Source organism: Chiloscyllium plagiosum, chromosome 44 (genome assembly GCF_004010195.1).
Source record: "Chiloscyllium plagiosum isolate BGI_BamShark_2017 chromosome 44, ASM401019v2, whole genome shotgun sequence".
Classification (NCBI taxonomy): domain Eukaryota; kingdom Metazoa; phylum Chordata; class Chondrichthyes; order Orectolobiformes; family Hemiscylliidae; genus Chiloscyllium; species Chiloscyllium plagiosum.
The window spans coordinates 13,142,232-13,162,483 of NC_057753.1; the positions used below are offsets into that span (position 1 = coordinate 13,142,232).

Genomic DNA, 20,252 nt, shown 5'->3' on the forward strand with positions numbered 1-20,252 from the left:
CCAATCATGACCACTGAGTCTCCTCTGCTCCAAGGGTTACTGCCCGTTACCTTGATTCCTCTGGCTGGCTTCCTTCCGGCCCAGTGTGGTGTTTACACCTCTGATGTCAAATCTTTACTGATTTTGTAAGAGCAGCTTTTTCTCTGACTTTGCTGCTTTTAAGTCAAGAATTCACGTTTACTTTTAAAAAGGTATACAAGAAGAATATATCTACGATTCCTGAACAGTAATTAAAGCAATGCAATGGTGGTGAAAGAGCAAATTCCTCACGACTACAGCACCTGGAAGGTATTGTTCAATCTTTAAGCTTGTCTCAATAGTACAGATCCCTGGACCATGCAAAACTCCGGGTCGGTCTCATTGATTTGATTCGTAGTATGCAGACAGGAGCTGGACAACTGTAGAAAAACAGAGGATTCAGAACGATGGAGAAAATTGGGAGTGGAGGAAACGAATGTGGAGCTGCGCTTGGAGTTCAGCCAGAGATTATTTGTGAGACTGGGATTTACTGATTTGAAGAAACGAGAGACATGTGAATCATGTGAATTTTAAACAAATTATTGTCCTCACGTCATATTAAGGTTAACTAAAACTTTACTGAGCAGCTGAGTGCTGAAAAACTTGGTTGATAGGAATCCATCATACCAAAGTGTTTTCTCTTGTTTGGAGTTCAGTAATCAATGCAACACGATCGGGAGAATTGACAAAGAAGAGAAACACGCTTTCTTTTACACGTTTAACCTTATTATATTCTAAAATTTCCAGTGTAAGTGGGTTTTGATTCAATGCTAATTTTCCGAATATTTTTGCGAAAACACATCGAAAGGAATTAAATTTACACAGCTACAGAATGTGGCAACTACATGAATGTTTAAAAGGGAAACCACAGACACAATGCAAAGAATAGCTTCCATTTGTATTGTGTAATTATGCAATCCTTGATCTTTTATCTTCTCCCTCTCTATTCGTTCGTCAGTGATGCTGTGCTCGGGTGCAGGACGGCCACAGACTTAGCAGCATCCAATAGTTCCGGATGGATCTGTGTTGCGTTGCATGCCTTCTGTTCTCACAGGGAGCAATGCGTTCACTCAGAGCTAAGTCTGCTGCAGTTCCGCCTTCAGCTTCCATTTTGTTCCGCCTTCCCTTCCCTGTGATAACACAGAGATCGCTGCAGCCGTCACTGTTTGTCATTGAGAGCAACGGGTTTGGCCAGGATCTCAGACACAGGGTTTTACAGACTGCAGAATTACAAACCCAGAGTGCACCATGAGGAATCTTCTCGCACCAATGCTCGTCATTTTCTCAATTATCAGTAATGCTTCTTCCTCGTGACATTCTATTTCCACCTGCCACAGATGTTTCAAAATCAGATGCCATTATTAGGAAAACATTGACGGTAATGAGCATGATTTTGAATATTATTTTTCGTTTTTCTTAGAATGGAGTCAGGAAGACACGGTGGAACAAGCAGACACTGAAATGACTGTTAAGGAAGGCGGCAATGTCACACTCACCTGCAGCTTGACGACAAGCGATTCCAGCCCAGACGTTTATTGGTACAATCAGCTGGCAGGGCAGCCTCCACAGTATATGGTTTATATACTTGGAGGAAAGATTGTAAAGAGGAATCCTGATTTTCCTGAACGATTCTCTTTCACATTTACTAAATCCACGAAGAATACAGAGCTAACAATCAGCAAGGCCATCATCTCTGACTTCGCCATGTATTTCTGTGCTTTGAAGCCCACAGTGATACAGAGTTATGACACAGCCCCTATAAAAACTCAGTAAGCTCACCAAAAGGTATTTTCGTACCGAGAAACAGAAAGAACAATTCAGCTCCAGAGAAAGATTCATAGAGAAGCCACTTAAAGTGAGAAAAAAAGAGTGCACAATAAATTAAAGTTCGCTTCGTTTCAGAGGAATACCAGTATATTAGCTTCAGATGCAAGCGTGCTAAGAATGTACTAGACAAACCTATCAGTGGAGTTTCGTTTCCAATTTTGTGTCCCACCAAACTATTCCAATGTCTTGCCTTCTCATCCCTCCAGTCAGTGTCCTTTATTTCCATAGATTATTTTGCCAGGGAACTTTGCATCGCATAAAACTTGCTATATGATTTTATTGTTGAGAAATAGAGCCATCCCATTTAGTGGAATTGCAGACTGAGTATCAAATATAAATGAAATGCCTCACTCCTCTGTTCACAGCTTTGAGGCAAGTCATCAGAACAAGCCGCAGAGACAGCCAGCTCACCAAATTCCATCTTAAGTTCTGCTCCCAGGCAACGAGTTTAATATTGTTTTTTTCAACAGTTATATGAAATGTGGAATGAATGAAAGCCACAATAGTTTTTTTTTTCGGTTGTCCATCGATAATCATCAAACAAAATTAAAGTTGTCAAAAGGCAATTCTGAAGAGGCTCCTAAGCGTATAACATGCTTTGCAGCAGAAACTTAAATCTTCTTACATTCTGTGTCCTACAATTTGAAATGTTTTGCCATATATGTTTACAAATGTCACTATTCAGCAAATATTTTGGGAAAATGCAACCTTTTGTCACATTATGCACTGCTGCAATAGAATGGTGCATCAACTGATTAATTCAAATTAGTTTAATGAACTTCCGGTGATATCTAACGGAATTGGATCCTCACAGACAGCTGCTGCAGTGAAGAGGGAGATCTGCAGATTATCAGTAGTTTAATGAGTCCTGTGTCCGTTAAATTAATGAATTTAAATCAGTGTGCTAGGCTCTGACTGGAATGTTTTTCTTTAAATGTTCGCCTGAAGCGTGCTTTCATTCACCTCAAGGATCCTGTCGCATATTGAATAAAAAAGTGTTCAATTTTGTTCCAGAAGGCATTCAAAGAATTTCCTTCACTTCAAATATCAAATATACTGATATTTGTGTCGGCCGATTATATAGAATGCAAGACATTGCCTAATTTTGGAATTTGCCACAGACATGGCCGAAGAGGTGGTGAATCAGTAAAAAGGTATGGAAACAGAAAAATGCTGGAAGTCACAGCGCATCAGGCTGCATTCATGGATAAAGAGGAAGCTAGCGTTTAAAGTCTATATGTTAGAAGTCGGAGCTGATAAAAAGTAAAAAGCATGCCCCGGCATATTGACAAACACACAATGACGGAGTTGAAGACAAACTGGTTCTCCCTGAAATGGTTATTCGCAAACAAACAGGAAAATGCACCTGATATCCGTGTCTCAGCGGATAGTTTGTTTAGGAGGGACACACGGAAAAATAAAATCAATTGGCAGTTGCATTGTTCTGCATGTCAGCCAATCAGCTTACTGCTTTTTTATTCAACAATTCAAGACGCCAGCAAAGGATGGTGAGAAATAGAGTGAAATTGAAATCGAGGCTAACCTGCAGTTGAATCTGATACTGCACTTGAAATTTGGAAGTTTTTGTGCTTGTCCTCATGCATGCAAGGCAGAAACCTATAATATTTTCTTCTAAGCAATGCTTAGATTGTTCTTTCACAACGGGCACTTGATGCCAGTAGGCACGATGTTTGTCTTTGAAATGGATTTTGCATGAGAATTTGGAGTAGTTGGTGTCTGAGATTCGCTGTTGTATTGCAGCATACAATGCACCGAGGTGCTGGAAAAGTCATAAAATACCTTCATTGCCTATTTGATACGGAATATGTGTTACATTGATCAGTAAAATCGAAAATGAATTGAGGATCCTGAGAGTACATCATGGTGTATAAAAATGTATTTTATTGCCCCCTTGCTATAGATCCACTTGACAGAGACTGATCGCAGTACAGTGGGTTCACATTGTCCTGAGTCAGTGATTGTTACCCATTTGCAAAATACTATTCTGAGTTTTCCATCAGAGAAGCTGAATGTATTCTGATTCTGATAATACAAGGCTCAGAGTAAGGGTTTTTAACACACATTGGTTGCATCCCTACCCTCGATGTAGGCAGCGTGCATTGAAGTATCACTTAGTCCAAGGATGCGTTTTAAGTTTCTTTTGAAAATGTCGACAGTAGCTGTCGCACCCAATGAGCACTACTAGTGTTCAGTGACGAAATGTGTGTCTATATATTTCAGAAGAAAAACTGCCTCATTTTCTCTTACAGTCCGGAATAAGACATTGTCACATAGCATCTGTGTCCTTGGTGCAGTGTGTCATAAATTCGCAGTGACTTTGCAACTTAAAGCACAGTTTTAAGGCATAGGTAGAGTGGATAGCCAGAGAAGTTTTTCTACGGCAGAAATGGCTATCGCCAAGGGGTTTGGAGGAAGGTTTAGGGAAAATGCCAGAGGTCGTTTCTTTGCACAGTGAGTTGTGGAATGTACTGCCAGCAGTGGTAGTAGATTCCGATACATTAGGGACATTTAAGCGACTCTTGGATACCCACGTGGATGAATGCAAATTGAAAGGTGTGAATATTAGTTTCATCTTAGAGTAGTTTCATCTTAGATTAGTTTCATTTTAGAGTTTCATCTTGAGAATATAATCAAATGAAGCTCAGACATAAGGCCGAAATCTGCCAATGACTGAAATCTGTCCTTGTCCTGGGTTGCGATCTAATATCAAGCAAGTTTCAAAATATTTTTGTATTGCTGTGCTTCAGAGATAGTGCCCTTAGGCCAGAAGGAATGCATTCAACGTTCACAGTAGGAAATACAAAGGGCCACATTCTTGTTACATGCCACGTTGGGAAAAGATTGCTCTTGAAGTCGGAAGTAGAAACGGTGTTCTCTCAAAGGTTCCTCATGATCGTGTCAGATTACGTGTCTCTTCTGATGACTATTAATTTCTTAACTCCACACAGCAACTTTGACAGGTTCTGTTTTGGTACAGAACTGAGTGGTGCAGACTTGGTGTTACTGAGGTAATGTAAGGCAATTGTATGGGAACAGCAGCCCCTCGTTTGCAGTTCCAAGTGCTCAGTATTTGATGAATTGCATTATCTATGTATCCATGTCAGGATTCCTGTTAAACCCCAATCTATCTATCATATAATTCGTGAATTCGAGACAATTCTTAACATATTCTAAAGGTCTTTTAGATGTTATCAGTTGTTATCTTGCTGTAAGTATCTCTAACAGTAATCCTTCTCAATGAAACCTGGATTTAAGTACACCAGCAGATTAAGGCACGAGTGGAATAACACTGCAAATACTCGCCTATGTTATCCAAACTTTTAGCTTTTATGTGATTCTGTGCCCCAAGGCACAGTAATATAATCTTTCGTACTCAGACCGATTATATTGAGATGTCATTTACATAAATGATTTGGATGTGAGCATAAGAGGTACAATTAGTAAGTTTGCAGATGACACCAAAATTGGAGATGTAGTGGGCAGTGAAGAGGGTTACGTCAGATTACAACAGGATCGGGACCAGATGGGCTGAGACGTGGCAGATGGAGTTTAGTTTACATAAATGCGAGGTGCTGCATTTTGGGAAAGCAAATCTTAGCAGGACTTATACACTTGATGGTAAGGTCCTGGGGAGTGTTGCTGAATAAATACACCTTGGAGTGCAGGTTCATAGCTCCTTGAAAGTGGAGTTGCAGGAAGATAGGATAGTGAAGAAGGCGTTTGGTATGCTTTCCTTTATTGGTCAGAGTATTGAGTACAGGAATTGGGAGGTCATGTTGCGGCTGTATAGGACATTGGTAAGGCCACTGTTGGAATCAAAGTCTTTTCTCTGGGGTTGGGGAGTCCAGAACTGGAGGGCATAGGTTTAGGGTGAGAGGGAAAAGATATAAAAGAGACCTAAGGGACAACTTTTTCACGCAGAGGGTGGTACGTGGATGGAATGAGCTGTCAGAGAATGTGGTGGAGGCTGGTACAATTGCAACATTTAAGAGGTATTTGGATGGGTATATCAATAGGAAGGGTTTGGAGGGATAAGGGCCGGGTGCTAGCAGGTGGGATTACATTGGGTTGGGATATTTTGTTGGCATGGACAGGTTGGAACGATGGGTCTGTTTCCATGCTGTACATCTCTATGACTCTTCGACTCTATAACTGTACTTACTATGGATGTCAGCAGTTACCATATATATATGGTTCTGAAACTTCCTCAAGGTCCCATGTTACCACTTTAGTGAAAATCGCTGTTGGATTGTGTACTAGTTTCTACAGAGACCACTGCATGTAACTTGTGTCCAGATTTCTATAGTCACAATCCAACTTCACAGACACGCTTCAGCCACGGCTGTGATCGCCAGAGACTGTGTTACTCGATCTGCATGTCGGCCACCTATGGGCACCGACGAAAAACGTATGAATAAGTTACCAATATCCATCCAAGCGAGTTTGTGCATGAGCAATTATGCGGAGGGTCTAGTTTACCGAGCTGTCCTTAGTCTGGCAATTTCACCTCAGTAATAGTATCAAACACGATTACAAATGTTGAAAAATTAATCTAAACTGAGTCTTCATGAACATATACTAACACAGGCTCTTTCAATTAACAGAAAACTAGTATGATCAAAAACGTTTTGAAATGTAATTCTGTTAGAAAGTTTTAATGGGATGAGAGTGAGTTGCGAAAAAAAGAGCGAACATGGACTCTGTTAATTTCTTTTCTCACAATGTTCAACTCATCCAAGCAGTGGACCGCCTAAGCCCGTAATTTCAGAACGTCTTTCAGGTGGACAGGCCCATTGTTACCTCATCACTTCATAGGAACGGCTCATTTGACCTCGTTCACTGCTGGAAGACAGCCTCATTATGACCGCACCACTTTAGGGGGATCAGAATCATTGTAATATCACTGAGGTCAGAATGCCTCTTGGTTTTGACCCTGCAGTCACACATGACTCGCTTTCCAGTTGGATCCAGCTGAATGACGTTGGAATGACTCAATGAATGTATTCAGGATTTATGATTGTCATAACAAGGTAAAAATGACAAATAGGCTTTCCCAGATATTTGCAGCTGCGTAGACTGAAAGTTTATTAATCTTAATGACCATGTCAGATTGTCATTATGTCCATTTTAAATCGTTAACTATAAGCTAACGGTCACTTCCTACTCTGGGCAATAGGGAATGCGATGGTGTCGTGGGATTGTCGCTCAACTGTTAAGCCAGAAACGTAGGCAATGTTCTAGGGAATTAGTTCCGGATCCCACCATGGCAGAGTGTGGAAATCGAATCCAATAAAGAAAGTCTGAATTAGGGTTCTAATGGTCATCATGATTGCCAGTTGTCAAACAAACCCATCTCAGTCACCAATGTCTTTTAACGAGGGCAATACCATTCTTTCCTGGTCTGGTCTACATGCGAATCCGGTCCCACAGCAAAATCTTTGATTCTCAACTACACTCTGGGCAATTAGAGATGGACAATAAATACTGGCCAGGTCAGTGATGCCCAGATCCCATGAATAAAAGACATAACAATGTCAGATGCGTCTTGGGAACTTTGGATGCACGCAATTATGTCAGGAGTCTAGGGTTCAGTTTCTGGTACGAGTAGTAAGACTGAAGAGATTGATTAGAACATGAGATCAGCGGTAATGATGCGGTGGTAGCGTCTGAATCGGGTAAGCCAGGAAAACTCACTTACGTCAAAATGCTGAATCACACATCTGAACATGTTGATTAGGAAAAATGTAAATCACCATTGCACCGGACATGAAGGACTTCAATCTGAGCACGGAAACCAAAATAAGACTATCCTCTTTCCCAAAGAGGGTCAGAGTAAGTCTCTGTGTGTTCAAAGCTGTGCCCTCTTGATCGACCAATTGCACGTGATTATTTCGAATCAAAGTAACAATAGTTTAGACAAACAATATTGCAGAGAAAAAGAAGTTTTATTTAGGACAGTATGACGTTTAACTATACGAAACAGCGTATCTAATACGAGAGATCAAAAGAGTCCATGTTAAATCGCCAAAGGATCCCGTCATCAGTTACCAAGTGAATTGGGTTTGGAAAAAGTGAAGTTGAAAAATGATGTGAATAGGCATTTCAAATACATACATTCACAATAATCTGAATGATTAATGAGACTGCCGATGTTTTATCACTCTAATCACTTTATACCCTGTCCCCACCGCAATCCTCCTTAATCTATTCTTCATCAGTCAACAGTGAACAGGTATAGTATGCAGACAGATTTCCCGAGACCTAGGCATCACTATGTCTGCTCCATCAATGCGGCTGCAAACGAGAGCTATTGCGCACCTTCTTTGCTTTGTCGACACTGTAGTTGCTTCGCATACAATTTTCGTTTGTTGTGAGCAATCTGTTCTGAATTCGTGAATCAGGAGATTATTGCCGCTGGCCCATCTCTGTCATTGGTTAGATCAGCCGCAAAATGAAGCAGTGATATGTAATTCTGCTCTGACTTAATGTTTCCTGTGTTAAAGTCTGGTGGACTCAGGAAGTATCAAAAAGAATGATCTCGTCCTCCCTCCTCATTAAGTCGTGACACAGTCGTTATTTCTTCTATGTAAAACTCTATTTTCCCCATTCCTACTCTAATGTCTATAACAACAGCAGTGATGCGGTAATGCTGATGAAAAATATGGTTATGATTATCTAAATTAAGCTAGTTCTAGTTGTTGCTGTCACTTTCAAATATTGTAACTGAGCTGAGAAGAAGTGGTGCAACATCATTTTATATATAAACAACTGTTGAAGAAGAAATTGATGACAATCTATAATAAATCTAGAACACAAATATTCAACCTTGTTCTGACGCACTCTACATCTACACATTCTCCATAATTCATGCTTTGGCTCATGGAGAACACGAATTACAGAATTGTGAATTAGTTTTACCTCCATATTTTACAAAACTGCGAAAAGTAACAAAGTAAGAATCGACACTACCCAGAACATTGACACTGATGTCATGAGAAGCATAGAAGCCTGCAAAGACCCTGAGAAAATTTCCATAGTATGATTTCCATGTATTGCTCGCCAGAGAACGCCATTTTACCGTGGCACAGGTGAAATAATTCGAAGTCCACGGTCTACCTTAAATTGAATGCAACATTAAACATCGATTGGTCAGTGATCCCCATGAATCTCTTCCGTATGAGATTATTATTTAGTCTATATCGTCACACAATGCCATGTCTACTTAAACCTACTTTCCAGTCGACTCCAGAACAAGGTGTTCTAAGACACAATCCTGAAAAATATCTATGTGCTTTCCATCTTGCCTACCTGGAGCTGATTGACATTTACAGCATAAGTATGGATTAAAATATCCCATGATTACCTCGAAATTCTGAAAAGTTAACATGACTTTTTTCTTTATGCCGCACTAAATTCTTGTTTAAGAGTATGTGGCCACACACAACCCTCATTTCCTGCTTTGAAAGTTTTGATTTTCTGTTTAAAACCTATTCCACAGCCTAATTTCTCTAAGTTGGTCTTTCTTTCCATAATGTTTATGGTATTACTGACAAACATAGCTAACCCCCCACCATTTTCCTTCTTCCTGTACTTCTGAAATATCCTATAACCTTCCATATGCAGTTACCCTTCCATGTTCTTTTTCTGAAATGCCTTTATAATGATTACGAGATTGTACTACATATTTTTTGTTTGCCCATTTTGTTCGGAGTGAATTGGCCATTCACGTCTCGAGGCAATGAACACTTTATACATTTTGCTTATCCTCCAGTCATTTCTCTTAAACTTCCTATAGATTTGTACTCTCTATACCCTAATGTCACAGCCAGGTGGTCATTTTGTCACATGTAAACTATTTTTTCTTCCACTCTTTAATTTACTGCATTCTCCGAAATTTCATTAATTATCCTGCAACATCTAGTTTCAAATCTTCTCTACTTTCCAACTTACATCATTTACATCAACATTCAACTTAATGTCTCATCTTTGGAAATCCCACATTCTCCAGTAACAGTGCTGGTGCATAACTTCTCCCACACCAATTCTTCAGAAAATCACTCATCTCTCCAGTTTGACTTTTCTTATTCCAAGTTGTTCAGGAACATAACGAAGATTCGATACCTCTTTGACATTCTGTTTCATAATTTCGTGCCTCGTACCTTGTACAGATTGAACAGTACTTTTTTGTCCTCCTGAGCCATTCGTACATTTGTGTCACATGACGGTGGGATCCTCTCCGTCGGGATCCTGTCCTTCCAACTTCACTTTGCTTTCCCTCAGATGGTTTACTAAAATCTGGCACCAGTCAGACAGCATATGAGATTCTGAAGGGGATTGATGGAACAGATAAAATGAGGAAATTCATTCTTGTTGAGGAATCTAGAAGACAGGGGACATATTAATGAAAAGGGCATTCTCATTTAGAGATTTACAGACGAGCAATTTTCTTTGAGGGTCATCATCATTTGAAAATCACTTGCCCTCAATATAAAGCCTTCCAATTAATAGTGGCTAGATAAAGTGAGAATAACACAGAATGCCTGAAAATGTGAGGGCGAGCAAATGGTAAGGCAGCCTCACATAAACAGCCAATGAATAGATTGGAGACAGCCAACCATATGTATTCCTTATATAACAGTGACTGGTCACCGGTTAATGTCCGATTTGAGGAACCCCAGCTAATTGCAACTGGGAGTCAGACCGCTGAGTTTCACAGTAAGTAAAGGCTGCTTTTTATCTGCGATCAGTCGCTGACACAAGACTGTACGAGCCATCATTTTAAGAGAGTCTTATTTGCTGTCGAACTACATACCATGTATTTTCTGTGTGCTTTACTGATACTCATGGCTATGCTGCTCAGTAAGTCTGAGCTGAAACCGTCATTATATGTTTTATTGTATTTGTCTGTATGCATGTTTTTAATCTATTTTATGTGTTTATTACAGGAACGAGTGGGTAAGATTCTGTTTTCCAGGATCCGTTTCAGTTTAAACTTCACGAAGGATAGACCTTAAAACTGAACTGGAGCTGCACAAAACAGAATATAGTGTATCAACTCTCCTCGGTTATATGCAGTTTCGCGGGGTAGCTCTGACACATTTACTGAAGCGATTCAACAGTGGAAAAAGAGAACAGTTTTCTGAGCAGCGTTCTCGAATTGGGACGAAGACCAGCAAACAGTTCCAGTAAATTTCACGGAATTCATGTCTCTGACTCTGCCACTGATTACTGCATACTGCTACTTACTCAATTATATTCACGGTGCAGTCAACCAAGAACGACACTTATCTCCACCCGTTCCACAGATTCGGATCTCTGATCTCCATTGAGAATTTTTAATGTAGTCAAAATGAGAACGGGCAGTATTTTTCCAAAGACCTCTTTCTGCGTTGTTTTCTGTACAAAATCTTTCTTTTGAGCATATGTGTATCTTATTAGTGGCACAACTCTTTGCATGACTGCCTGAAATTATTTGCTGTTACACATCAGTAGCCCAACATAACGATTGACAATTAAAAGAATCAGAGTTGGAGTTAATGTCTGTGTCGCTTGTTTGTTATATCCCACGGAGCGGTCATTTTTGGTTCATTTCAGAATGATGTTCATAGAGTTGTGACATTAACGGTAAAAGGATTCCGAGATTACGCAGGATCGTGGATGCACTGCAGATCAGAAATTGTCCTATTGAATGGCAGAGCAGTTTGAACGACGAAGTGGTCTCCTGCAGCTCACATTCTGCGTTCATGCGACGAACTCTCTGTTGTCATTGACGGTAGAACAAAGGGATTGTCATCGCATTGCGTGTCATATCTTGTCTATGCCAGATATTAATCAATCATCCGCCAGTCCGGATATGACATGGTCCCAACATTGATTTGAAACCGTCCAGCTTCCGTTTCCTCTGTTCAAACCCACAATTGGCTCTGAGCTAATACAATTCAGCTATATGTCCCTCCGTTTAAATCCACTACTCGCTCTGTGAGCATGTCGCTTCATATTGCTTACTCATTCCTAATTGTAGCATTTCTCGTAAGTGGTAAGTTGCTGATGTGTAAAAGGTATACAATATGGGATCAGCAGTCTTCCCTTTAGCTATGTTTCACAGTATTACAATATGTGCCCTTAATTTGGGAATGGTTGTTGTAATCGTCTGTTAACTTCATTTCTTTCTAAATTTCTGTAGGTGTTAATTGTGCAGATGATGTCTCAGAGAAGCCAGTTACTGTAGCACAGATTTAAGGAGATTCAGTGACTATTCATTTCAGCTATTCAACCACACTTCGTTTATATTCCTTACAATTGTACCGCCAAGATCCGGGTGCACCTCCAACGTTCTTGATCTACATCCCTGCAAAAGGAAAGGTCGTCAGAGCAAAAGATGTTGGCGCTCGATTTTCTACATTCCTGGACACTTCGAACATGGAGGGGAATTTCACCACCCGTAGGCTCCAGCTGTCTGACAGCACGGAGTATTACTGTGCGCTGAGACACAGTGACTGGAAGTAGATAAACACTGCCCACTTTAACAAAGCGCAAACTATGGCTGATACAGTAATAATTAACATTACTTCTTAATTTATACTGGAATTCACTGATTTCAAATGAACCAAAACAATTCATAAGGCGACACCACTGGGGAGGGCGTGTTCTCCTCATTTGAATAAAATTCAAATGCTTCGTTACTGAATGTAAAATCTTCAGAAAATTAAAGCCATTGCAATCGAGTGACTGTCAAAAATATTTCAGCCGGTAAAGAAGGTGCACACAATAGAACATGAAGCAACATTAACTGAATACTGAATAACGTGGAGGTAAATAGCAACAACACCTACAGCCTTACCTGTTAGGTCAAGATTTGCCAAAGCATGTCATCCATATTTCAAATATATTTGCAATCTGACTCTTTTCTTTAGACTGGTTTCTGATCATCCAGGCACTATCCTGCAAACGTGGTGCTCACTGTTTCTGTGTGACAGATTACTTTATCTAACTTTGTTCCTTCACTTTGAACTTCATATCGATAACACCTCCTCGCACCTGCTCATCCTTTGAAGACCTGGAATTACTAGGTACAGGCATGTTTAATATGATGATACCTGCAAACTGGTTATTGCAATTATTAGGACTTTCGCTGGATAGGTTCCAATGTACACTACAAATTGATATTTCAAATCAAAACTTGCTCTTCATTTGCAGTGAGATATTTCTGAAACTACCAGACGAGGACATATCTCGTTCTAGTCTACGTGAAACATTTTCTTACTTCATTGCAGAAGCGATTTCCCAGAGATGGTCAAATAAACAGTAGTTATTTGCTCCCTTGCACAGTCACTGTCAATATCAGTAATCGATGTGAAGATTTTTAATGATGTTTATGTGGGCTACTCTTAAGTTTTTCCCGTTCAGGCATCTACTGAAGCAACAATGTGCGACACACTATTGTTAACCGCCTTCAACAGGCAACAGCTGTGACCCAGAAACCTGCAGCAGTTATTGTACGAGGCTTTCGCTCATTCCCCTCACTGTGAGGCTCATTGCGCAATAATAGGCCGCGGTGTCAGACAGGATCAGCTCTGAAATGGTCAGTCGATACAAGTTTTCAGATTTCTGGAGTGTACCAAAAAAACGGGTCTGAGCGAAGTCCGCCTTAAGTTCAGCACCACTGCTCACCATCTTCCGGACTGCAAACTCGGGCTGTCTTCCCGGGTACTGACGGTACCAGAACAAGTAAAAAGCATTGCCGGTGTAGGTGCAATTGAACGTGACATCTTTTCCCTCTGTCTGTGCGAACCAGGGCTCCCGCTGAGTATCAGAATCTCCATCACTCATAACTGAAACACAAGATAAAATAAAGCTGAAATCATTGATTAAAAGTGCAGCTAGAAATGCGAACTGACAGCAGAAATGTCACATTCCGCTTGACGCAAAATTAAACAAGGCATTTTAACGTAAAGCAAAAAAAAAACCCCCAAAAAAAAATACGGATGCTGGAAAGCTTAGTTGTGTAGAAGGGTTACTGGATCCGAAACTGCTTTAATTCTGCTTTTTCTCCAAGATGCTATCAAACGTGTGGACCTTTCTCAGCAATTTCTGCTTTCTTTTAACATAAAACCTTCTTCAGAATAACTGGTAAATAGTCCACACGAGAATCCCGCTTCCCCATGGTCTAATTTCTTTTGCTTGTCCATCTTTCAATCTCTTCATAGTCTTTTTTAGATGATTTGCCCTTCATGACTGCATGGCCTGACTCAACTAAACCTGTAGCCGGCGAGTTCTATGTTCATAAAACCTTCTTCAGAATAACTAGTAAATAGTCCACACGAGAATCCCACTTCCCCATGGTCTAATTTCTTTTGCTTGTCCATCTTTCAATCACTTCATAATCTTTTTTAGATGATTTGCCCTTCATGACTGCATGGCCTGACTCAACTAAACCTGTAGCCGGCGAGTTCTATGTTCTGAAGCCAAAACAGAATTCCCTTAATATTACTATTTGATCATATTTCTGCATTTTATACTAAGACTCGTCGTTTTCGAATCCTCCCTCGGCTGAAGCATTGTCTCTATGTCGACTTCACCTCCCCAAAAAAAAATTGCATCAGTTTTCTCTTTATTAGCGAAACTAAGTTTCACATGTTTGGATTTTATGTTTACAAAACTATCATCCGTTAATGCTGGTATCATCACCGTAATTATTCTTCTTTGCGTTTTGTGCCCCTTTCTTCTCCCTGCAAAACACAGAGAAAATGGGTACACAATAGCTAAAGAGTAAAGCAACCAGAGTCCAATACTTCCTGAAAATAGTACGGGTTTGGATCACACTTAGAAATAGAGAGATTGATGCCTTTTCTTAAGTGTAAAAGTTGTTACCAAAAATGAATGCCACCGAGGTCATCACAAAAACTGAAAACTGCATCGTTGCTGCTCTGGTTCCTGGACACTTGTTTGTGTTTCAGAAAGCTGCAGAATGTCGCATAAGAGATAAAAGAAACCCAGAGCATTGGCTGAGATTAGTTTGATGTCATATCCTCCGCAGCAAGGAGCTGCAATTACTGAATCTGGTTGGTTGAGTCACTTTCGCCTGCAAGGTCGGTGTTTCTGGCAACAAACTCACATTCTGTTGATTAGACCAAAAAAACGGTAAATGTAGACAGACTGGTCTCCAATAAACCTGACAGTCTTCTCTTTCATCTCATTTTTATATTATTTCAAATAAGTAGAGGTATGATGTACATGAAGATTCCTTGTTTATTTTACTCACAGTGACTGATCAGGCTGAAGTTGTCATTGGATTTGGCTTGGATTAATTTCACACTGGAGACGCACAAGGTATTTCCTTATCACTTTCTGTAAGTGATTCACGGCTGTGGAATGGATGGCATTTGGAGACATGAAGTTCAAAAAGGAGACAACATCGTGAGGCAGGAAAAGCATGAGGAGATTGGCAAATCGAAATGCAATGGGATTAATTTTATGGGAGCGGGAAATGCTTTCGAGGATTGCTCCTGCAAACAGAATACATCCCAGTACTAAAGGAACAATCTGAAGTCGAATCGATGTTGGGGACACTGCCACCTCGCTCTGTGCTACTGGTGCACAGCGTTGGAAACAGACAGACCATCTCAACATAAACGTACACTAAGTGGGAGGTCCGTGATGCTGAGTTTGAAGTATCAAGGTTACGAATTCACATCTCCAGATTATGAAGGTTAAGGGGAATGAAAACAAAAACATAAAATATGCAGGAGCAAGATGTAGTGAACTCAGAAGCGAAGAGAATTGGAAATGTGCACAGAGATAATGCAAAAGCATACATGAAAGTCGATAGTAGTGATGGAAAGACAGGTAAAGTGTAGAAACACAGCAATAATAATAGCAAAGGACAGAATAATGAAAAACGATAGAATGAGCAAAAAAGGAACAATGTGAAGCATAACGAGTGCGATGCATAGAATTAAAGATCAGAGTAAATTATAAATTAATGAAATATGAAGGAAGTGGCTTCCTTTAACATTACTCACATTTTACTAACAGGTACACAATCCAATTGTTTCGAAAACGAAGCACAAAAGCCTTTATTCGATACCACTCGTCATTAAAACTTTCATTTTCTGATTTGCAGTATTTCTGAGATCCCAGTGGCCATGGAGCAATTCAAAGATTTCTGACTCTTCTAAAACCTCTATATACTTCTCGTCTTATAGAATCGTTGTGACATTGTTCCCACGTGCCTTCACACTTATATCACCTGCAAACTTGGCAGGAGTACATTCACTTCCATCAGGGTTCGACTGCTGTCTTAATGTGCTTTTCTGCTATCTTGTAACTTCCATCCATGTCTTGCAAAAAATCCTTTAGCCATTTGGGCGCCGATGTTAAAGCAGGCATTCAACTGCAACACTCCTTGAAAATGTGACAGTGAACCGTCTTATTCAGACACGACAGAGAAACTGGCATCAGTACAGTAGTTACATTTGCGATGGTACAATGCAAACTTACAGAAAATTCAGTTGCTATGAATCTTACCAATAAATGTAGCAAATGTAAAACTGTCCACCATTTAAGCCGTTAAGAATTTAATTGTTTATCCACCTCCTCACTTAGCCCAACTCCCTCAGATCCACTGATGTTCAACATGGGGTGAAGGGAGCTGTCATAGTCACCAATCAGCTCTGTCAACTGGGGACCTCTAGTTCTGATACTCGAGGAATATGAACTGTATTCCTTCTCTGACTGTGAGTACTGAAAAATGCAAGAATTAACTGCCAACATTGGATTAATCTGTCTCCGAAACCCCATTGTCTGCTGAATAAATCCACGTTGTTCTTTCCTCCTGCGATCATATGAAGTGTTCATATTTCTCAAAGTACTGAATTTTTAAAACAAGCCTCAATCAGAGATCCCGAACATCGATTTCGACTTCAGGATTCTCGTTCAATACTGGTATGTGTTCTGTTTGCGTGACATTCTTGGACAAGCAATTCCCGCTCCGATGAAAGGCATCCCATCACGTTTCGACTTGCCAAACCCATCTGGTTCTTCCCGCCTCACGATGTTGTCTCATTTTTGAGATTCAGATCCCCAAATTCCACCAATTCCACATCAGTGAATCACTTACAGAAAGTATCAAGGAAATACATTGTGCATCTCCAGTGTGAATTTAATCGAAGCCAAACCAAATGACGAATTCAGTCTGATGTAAACCAGTACTATTTCCAGTAATTATTGGACTGTGGTTGCTTTTCTCTTTAGCTACTGTGAACTGATTTTCTCTACGCTTTGCAGAAAGAAGAAAGGTACTCAAAACACAAAAAAGTGTAACTAAACTGATGATACCAGCATTAAGGGATGATACCTTTGGAAACGTAAAATCCAAAAATGAATCCAGAGAGTGGGCCTCCACTGCCCCCTGTGTGGAATGCTCTGCCACAGGGGGCAGTGGAGGCCCACTCTCTGGATTCATTTAAGAAGGAGTTGGATAGAGCTCTCAAAGATAGTGGAATCAAGGGTTATGGAGATAAGGCAGGAACAGGATACTGATTAGGAATGATCAGCCATGATTATATTGAATGGCGGTGCAGGCTCGAAGGGCTGAATGGCCTACTCCTGCACCTATTGTCTATTGTCTATTGTCTAAAAATGTGAAACTTAGTTTCTCTAATAAAGATAAATCTGACAAAATGTTTTGTCGTGGTCAACACTGACATAAATTGTTAGCTGAGGGAGGATTCGCAAACGACAAGTCTTAGTATAAGATGCAGAAATATGATCTAATAGTAATGTCAAGGGAATTATGTTTTGGCTTCAGAACATAGAACTCACCGGCTTCAGGTTTATTTGAGTCAGGCCATACAGTCATGACGGGGACGCAACTAAATAGATTATGAAAAGATTGAAAGATGGACGTGCTAATGAAATAAGAGCAAGGGGGAAGCGGGATTCTCGTGTGGATTGCTGACATGGACATTTGCCAGATCTTCCGAAGTAGGTTTTAAGCTAAACAGAAACAGAAATTGCTGAGAAACGTCCACATGTTTGCGAGCATCTTGGAGAAAAAGCAGAATTAAAGCAGTTTCGGATCCTGTAATCCTCCTTCACAACTGAGCTTTCCAGCATCCGGAGATTTTTTATTTTGCATTACGTTGAAATACCTGTTTCAAACAGAATGTGATATTTTGCTGTCAGTTCGCATTTCTCACTGCACCGTAAATCAATTATTTCAGTTTTCCTTAACCTTGTGTTCCAGATCTGAGCAATGGTGATTCTGTTACTCAACCGGAACCCTCGCTCACGCAGACAGTGAGAGACAAGATGTCACTTTAAACTGCACCTATACAGCTTATTATTTGTTCTGGTACTGTCAGTATCCTGGAAAGCAGCTCAAGTTTGCAGTCCAGAGGTTGGAGAGCTGTGGTGCTGTACTTTAGGCGGATTTCGCTCAGATCCGGTTTTCTGATACAATAGAGAAATCTGTCAAGTTGGACCGAATGACCACCCCGAAGCTGGTGCTGTGTGACACCGCGGTCTATTACTGTGCAATGAGCCTCACAGTGGAGGAACGAGAGAAAGCCTTGTATAATAATTGCTGCAGGTTTCTGCGTCACAGCTGTTGCCTTTTCTGGGCTGTAGGCCACAGGGTGTCACACATTGTTGCTTCAGCAGATATCTGAACGGGGAAACATTGAAGATAGTCCACATAAACATCATTGTGAATTGGAGGGCTTTATACAGGCGGAAAGAGGACCACAAAAACGATGAACCTCAAAGAAAAGAAATTCTTGCCAAATCTTTAAAGAATGGGACTGGTCTTTTCATTAATATCCCCTCTCTTTTCCAGATCCCTCAATAAGAATAGACCTCCGCTCTGTATCTGCTCTATAAATCCCTTTCAGAATAATTTTTGCTGCCTGATTGGTTCCAGATTTTAGTACATCATCTAAGGGAAGGAACGTGAAGTGGGGTGGACACGATCTGGAGGGAGAGAATCCCATCTTTGTGAGACACAAATGTACGAACAGCATAAGAATATAAACAAGAGAGGTGCTGCACAATCTGTACGAGGTACGACGCAATAAATTATCAAGCAGAACGTCAAAGTTCGTCTCGAATCTTCTGTTTATTCATGGACCACGTGGAATAGGAAAAATCAAGTTACAGAGATGAGTGATTTTTGGAAAGATTCGTGCGGGAAAAGTCAAGCTTCAACACCTATGTTGTGGTTCTGTTCGCCGAGCTGGAAATTTTTGTTGCAAACGTTTCGTCCCCTGTCTAGGTGACATCGTCAGTGCTTGGGAGCCTCCTGTGAAGCGCTTCTGTGGTGTTTCCTCCGGCATTTATAGTGGCCTGTCCCTGCCGCTTCCGGTTGTCAGTTTCAGCTGTCCGCTGTAGTGGCCGGTATATTGGGTCCAGGTCGATGTGTTTGTCGATGGAGTTTGTGGATGAGTGCCAAGCTTCCACGAATTCCCTGGCTGTTCTTTGTTTCGCTTGCCCTATAATGGTAGTGTTGTCCCAGTCGAATTCATGTTGCTTGTTGTCTGCGTGTGTGGCTACTAAGCACCTGTACTGGACAACGCGGGGATATGCACAGCTGAGATAACATTAACCTGAATAGTGCCGGGACCTTTGTTAATATAAATGACATAACTAGGAAAGCAGGGAAGATTTGAAACTAAATGATGCAGGATAATTAATGAAGTTTCGGAGAATGTGGTAACTCAAAGAATGGAAGGAAAAGACATGTTCAAATAACTAAATGGCATTCTGGCCATGAGATTTGAGAGTACAAATCTAAGAAAAATAACGAGGAGAAATAATGGGAGGATAAACAGAAAATATAAAATGTTAAGTACCTTTAGATCTGAATGCCCATTACAGTCACAACAGAATAGGTCAGCCAAAAATGCAAATCCAAACAGATAAGTGCATTCTTGTAGTCGTTAGAAAGACATTTCTGAAAAAAATACATGGAAGGATACTTGAATGTGGAAGGTTACAGGATATTCAGAAGGAAAGGAAGACAGAAAATGTCGAAAGGTAGCTATATTTGCTAATTATGCATTAAGCATCAAAAAAGGGAAGACCATCTTAGAGAAACTAGAATGTGGAATGCGTTTCAGGTAGTGAAGTGAAACTTTCAAAGCAGGAAATGAGAGTGGTGTGTGGCCACTCCCCTTCAAATAGGAAGTGGCTATAGCATTTTTCAGAAGTTTCGAGATAATCATGGAATATTTTAATCTATATTTCTACTGTAAATGTCAAACGGCTAAAGCTAGCCTAGATGGAAAGCTCAGAGAGGCTTTTCAGGATAGTTTCTTAGAGCAGCTTGCTGTGGAGTCGACTGGACAACAGGTCTTAGTAGACAGGACATTGTGTAACGGTATCAGACT

The 20,252-nt window shown here is 40.5% G+C and overlaps 2 gene segments (V, D, J or C); one reads left to right on the forward strand and one right to left on the reverse strand.

The window, feature by feature from the left end:
- Nucleotides 1-1,093: 1,093 nt before the first annotated feature.
- LOC122543677 lies at nt 1,094-13,174 on the forward strand. The segment is given in 5 exon segments: nt 1,094-1,312; nt 1,439-1,787; nt 10,812-10,821; nt 10,942-11,051; nt 13,063-13,174. Coding segments are annotated over 5 exon segments (627 nt in total).
- A 182-nt stretch (nt 13,175-13,356) lies between these two features.
- Nucleotides 13,357-14,852, reverse strand: LOC122543678. The segment is given in 2 exon segments: nt 13,357-13,697; nt 14,737-14,852. Coding segments are annotated over 2 exon segments (387 nt in total).
- Nucleotides 14,853-20,252: the final 5,400 nt, after the last annotated feature.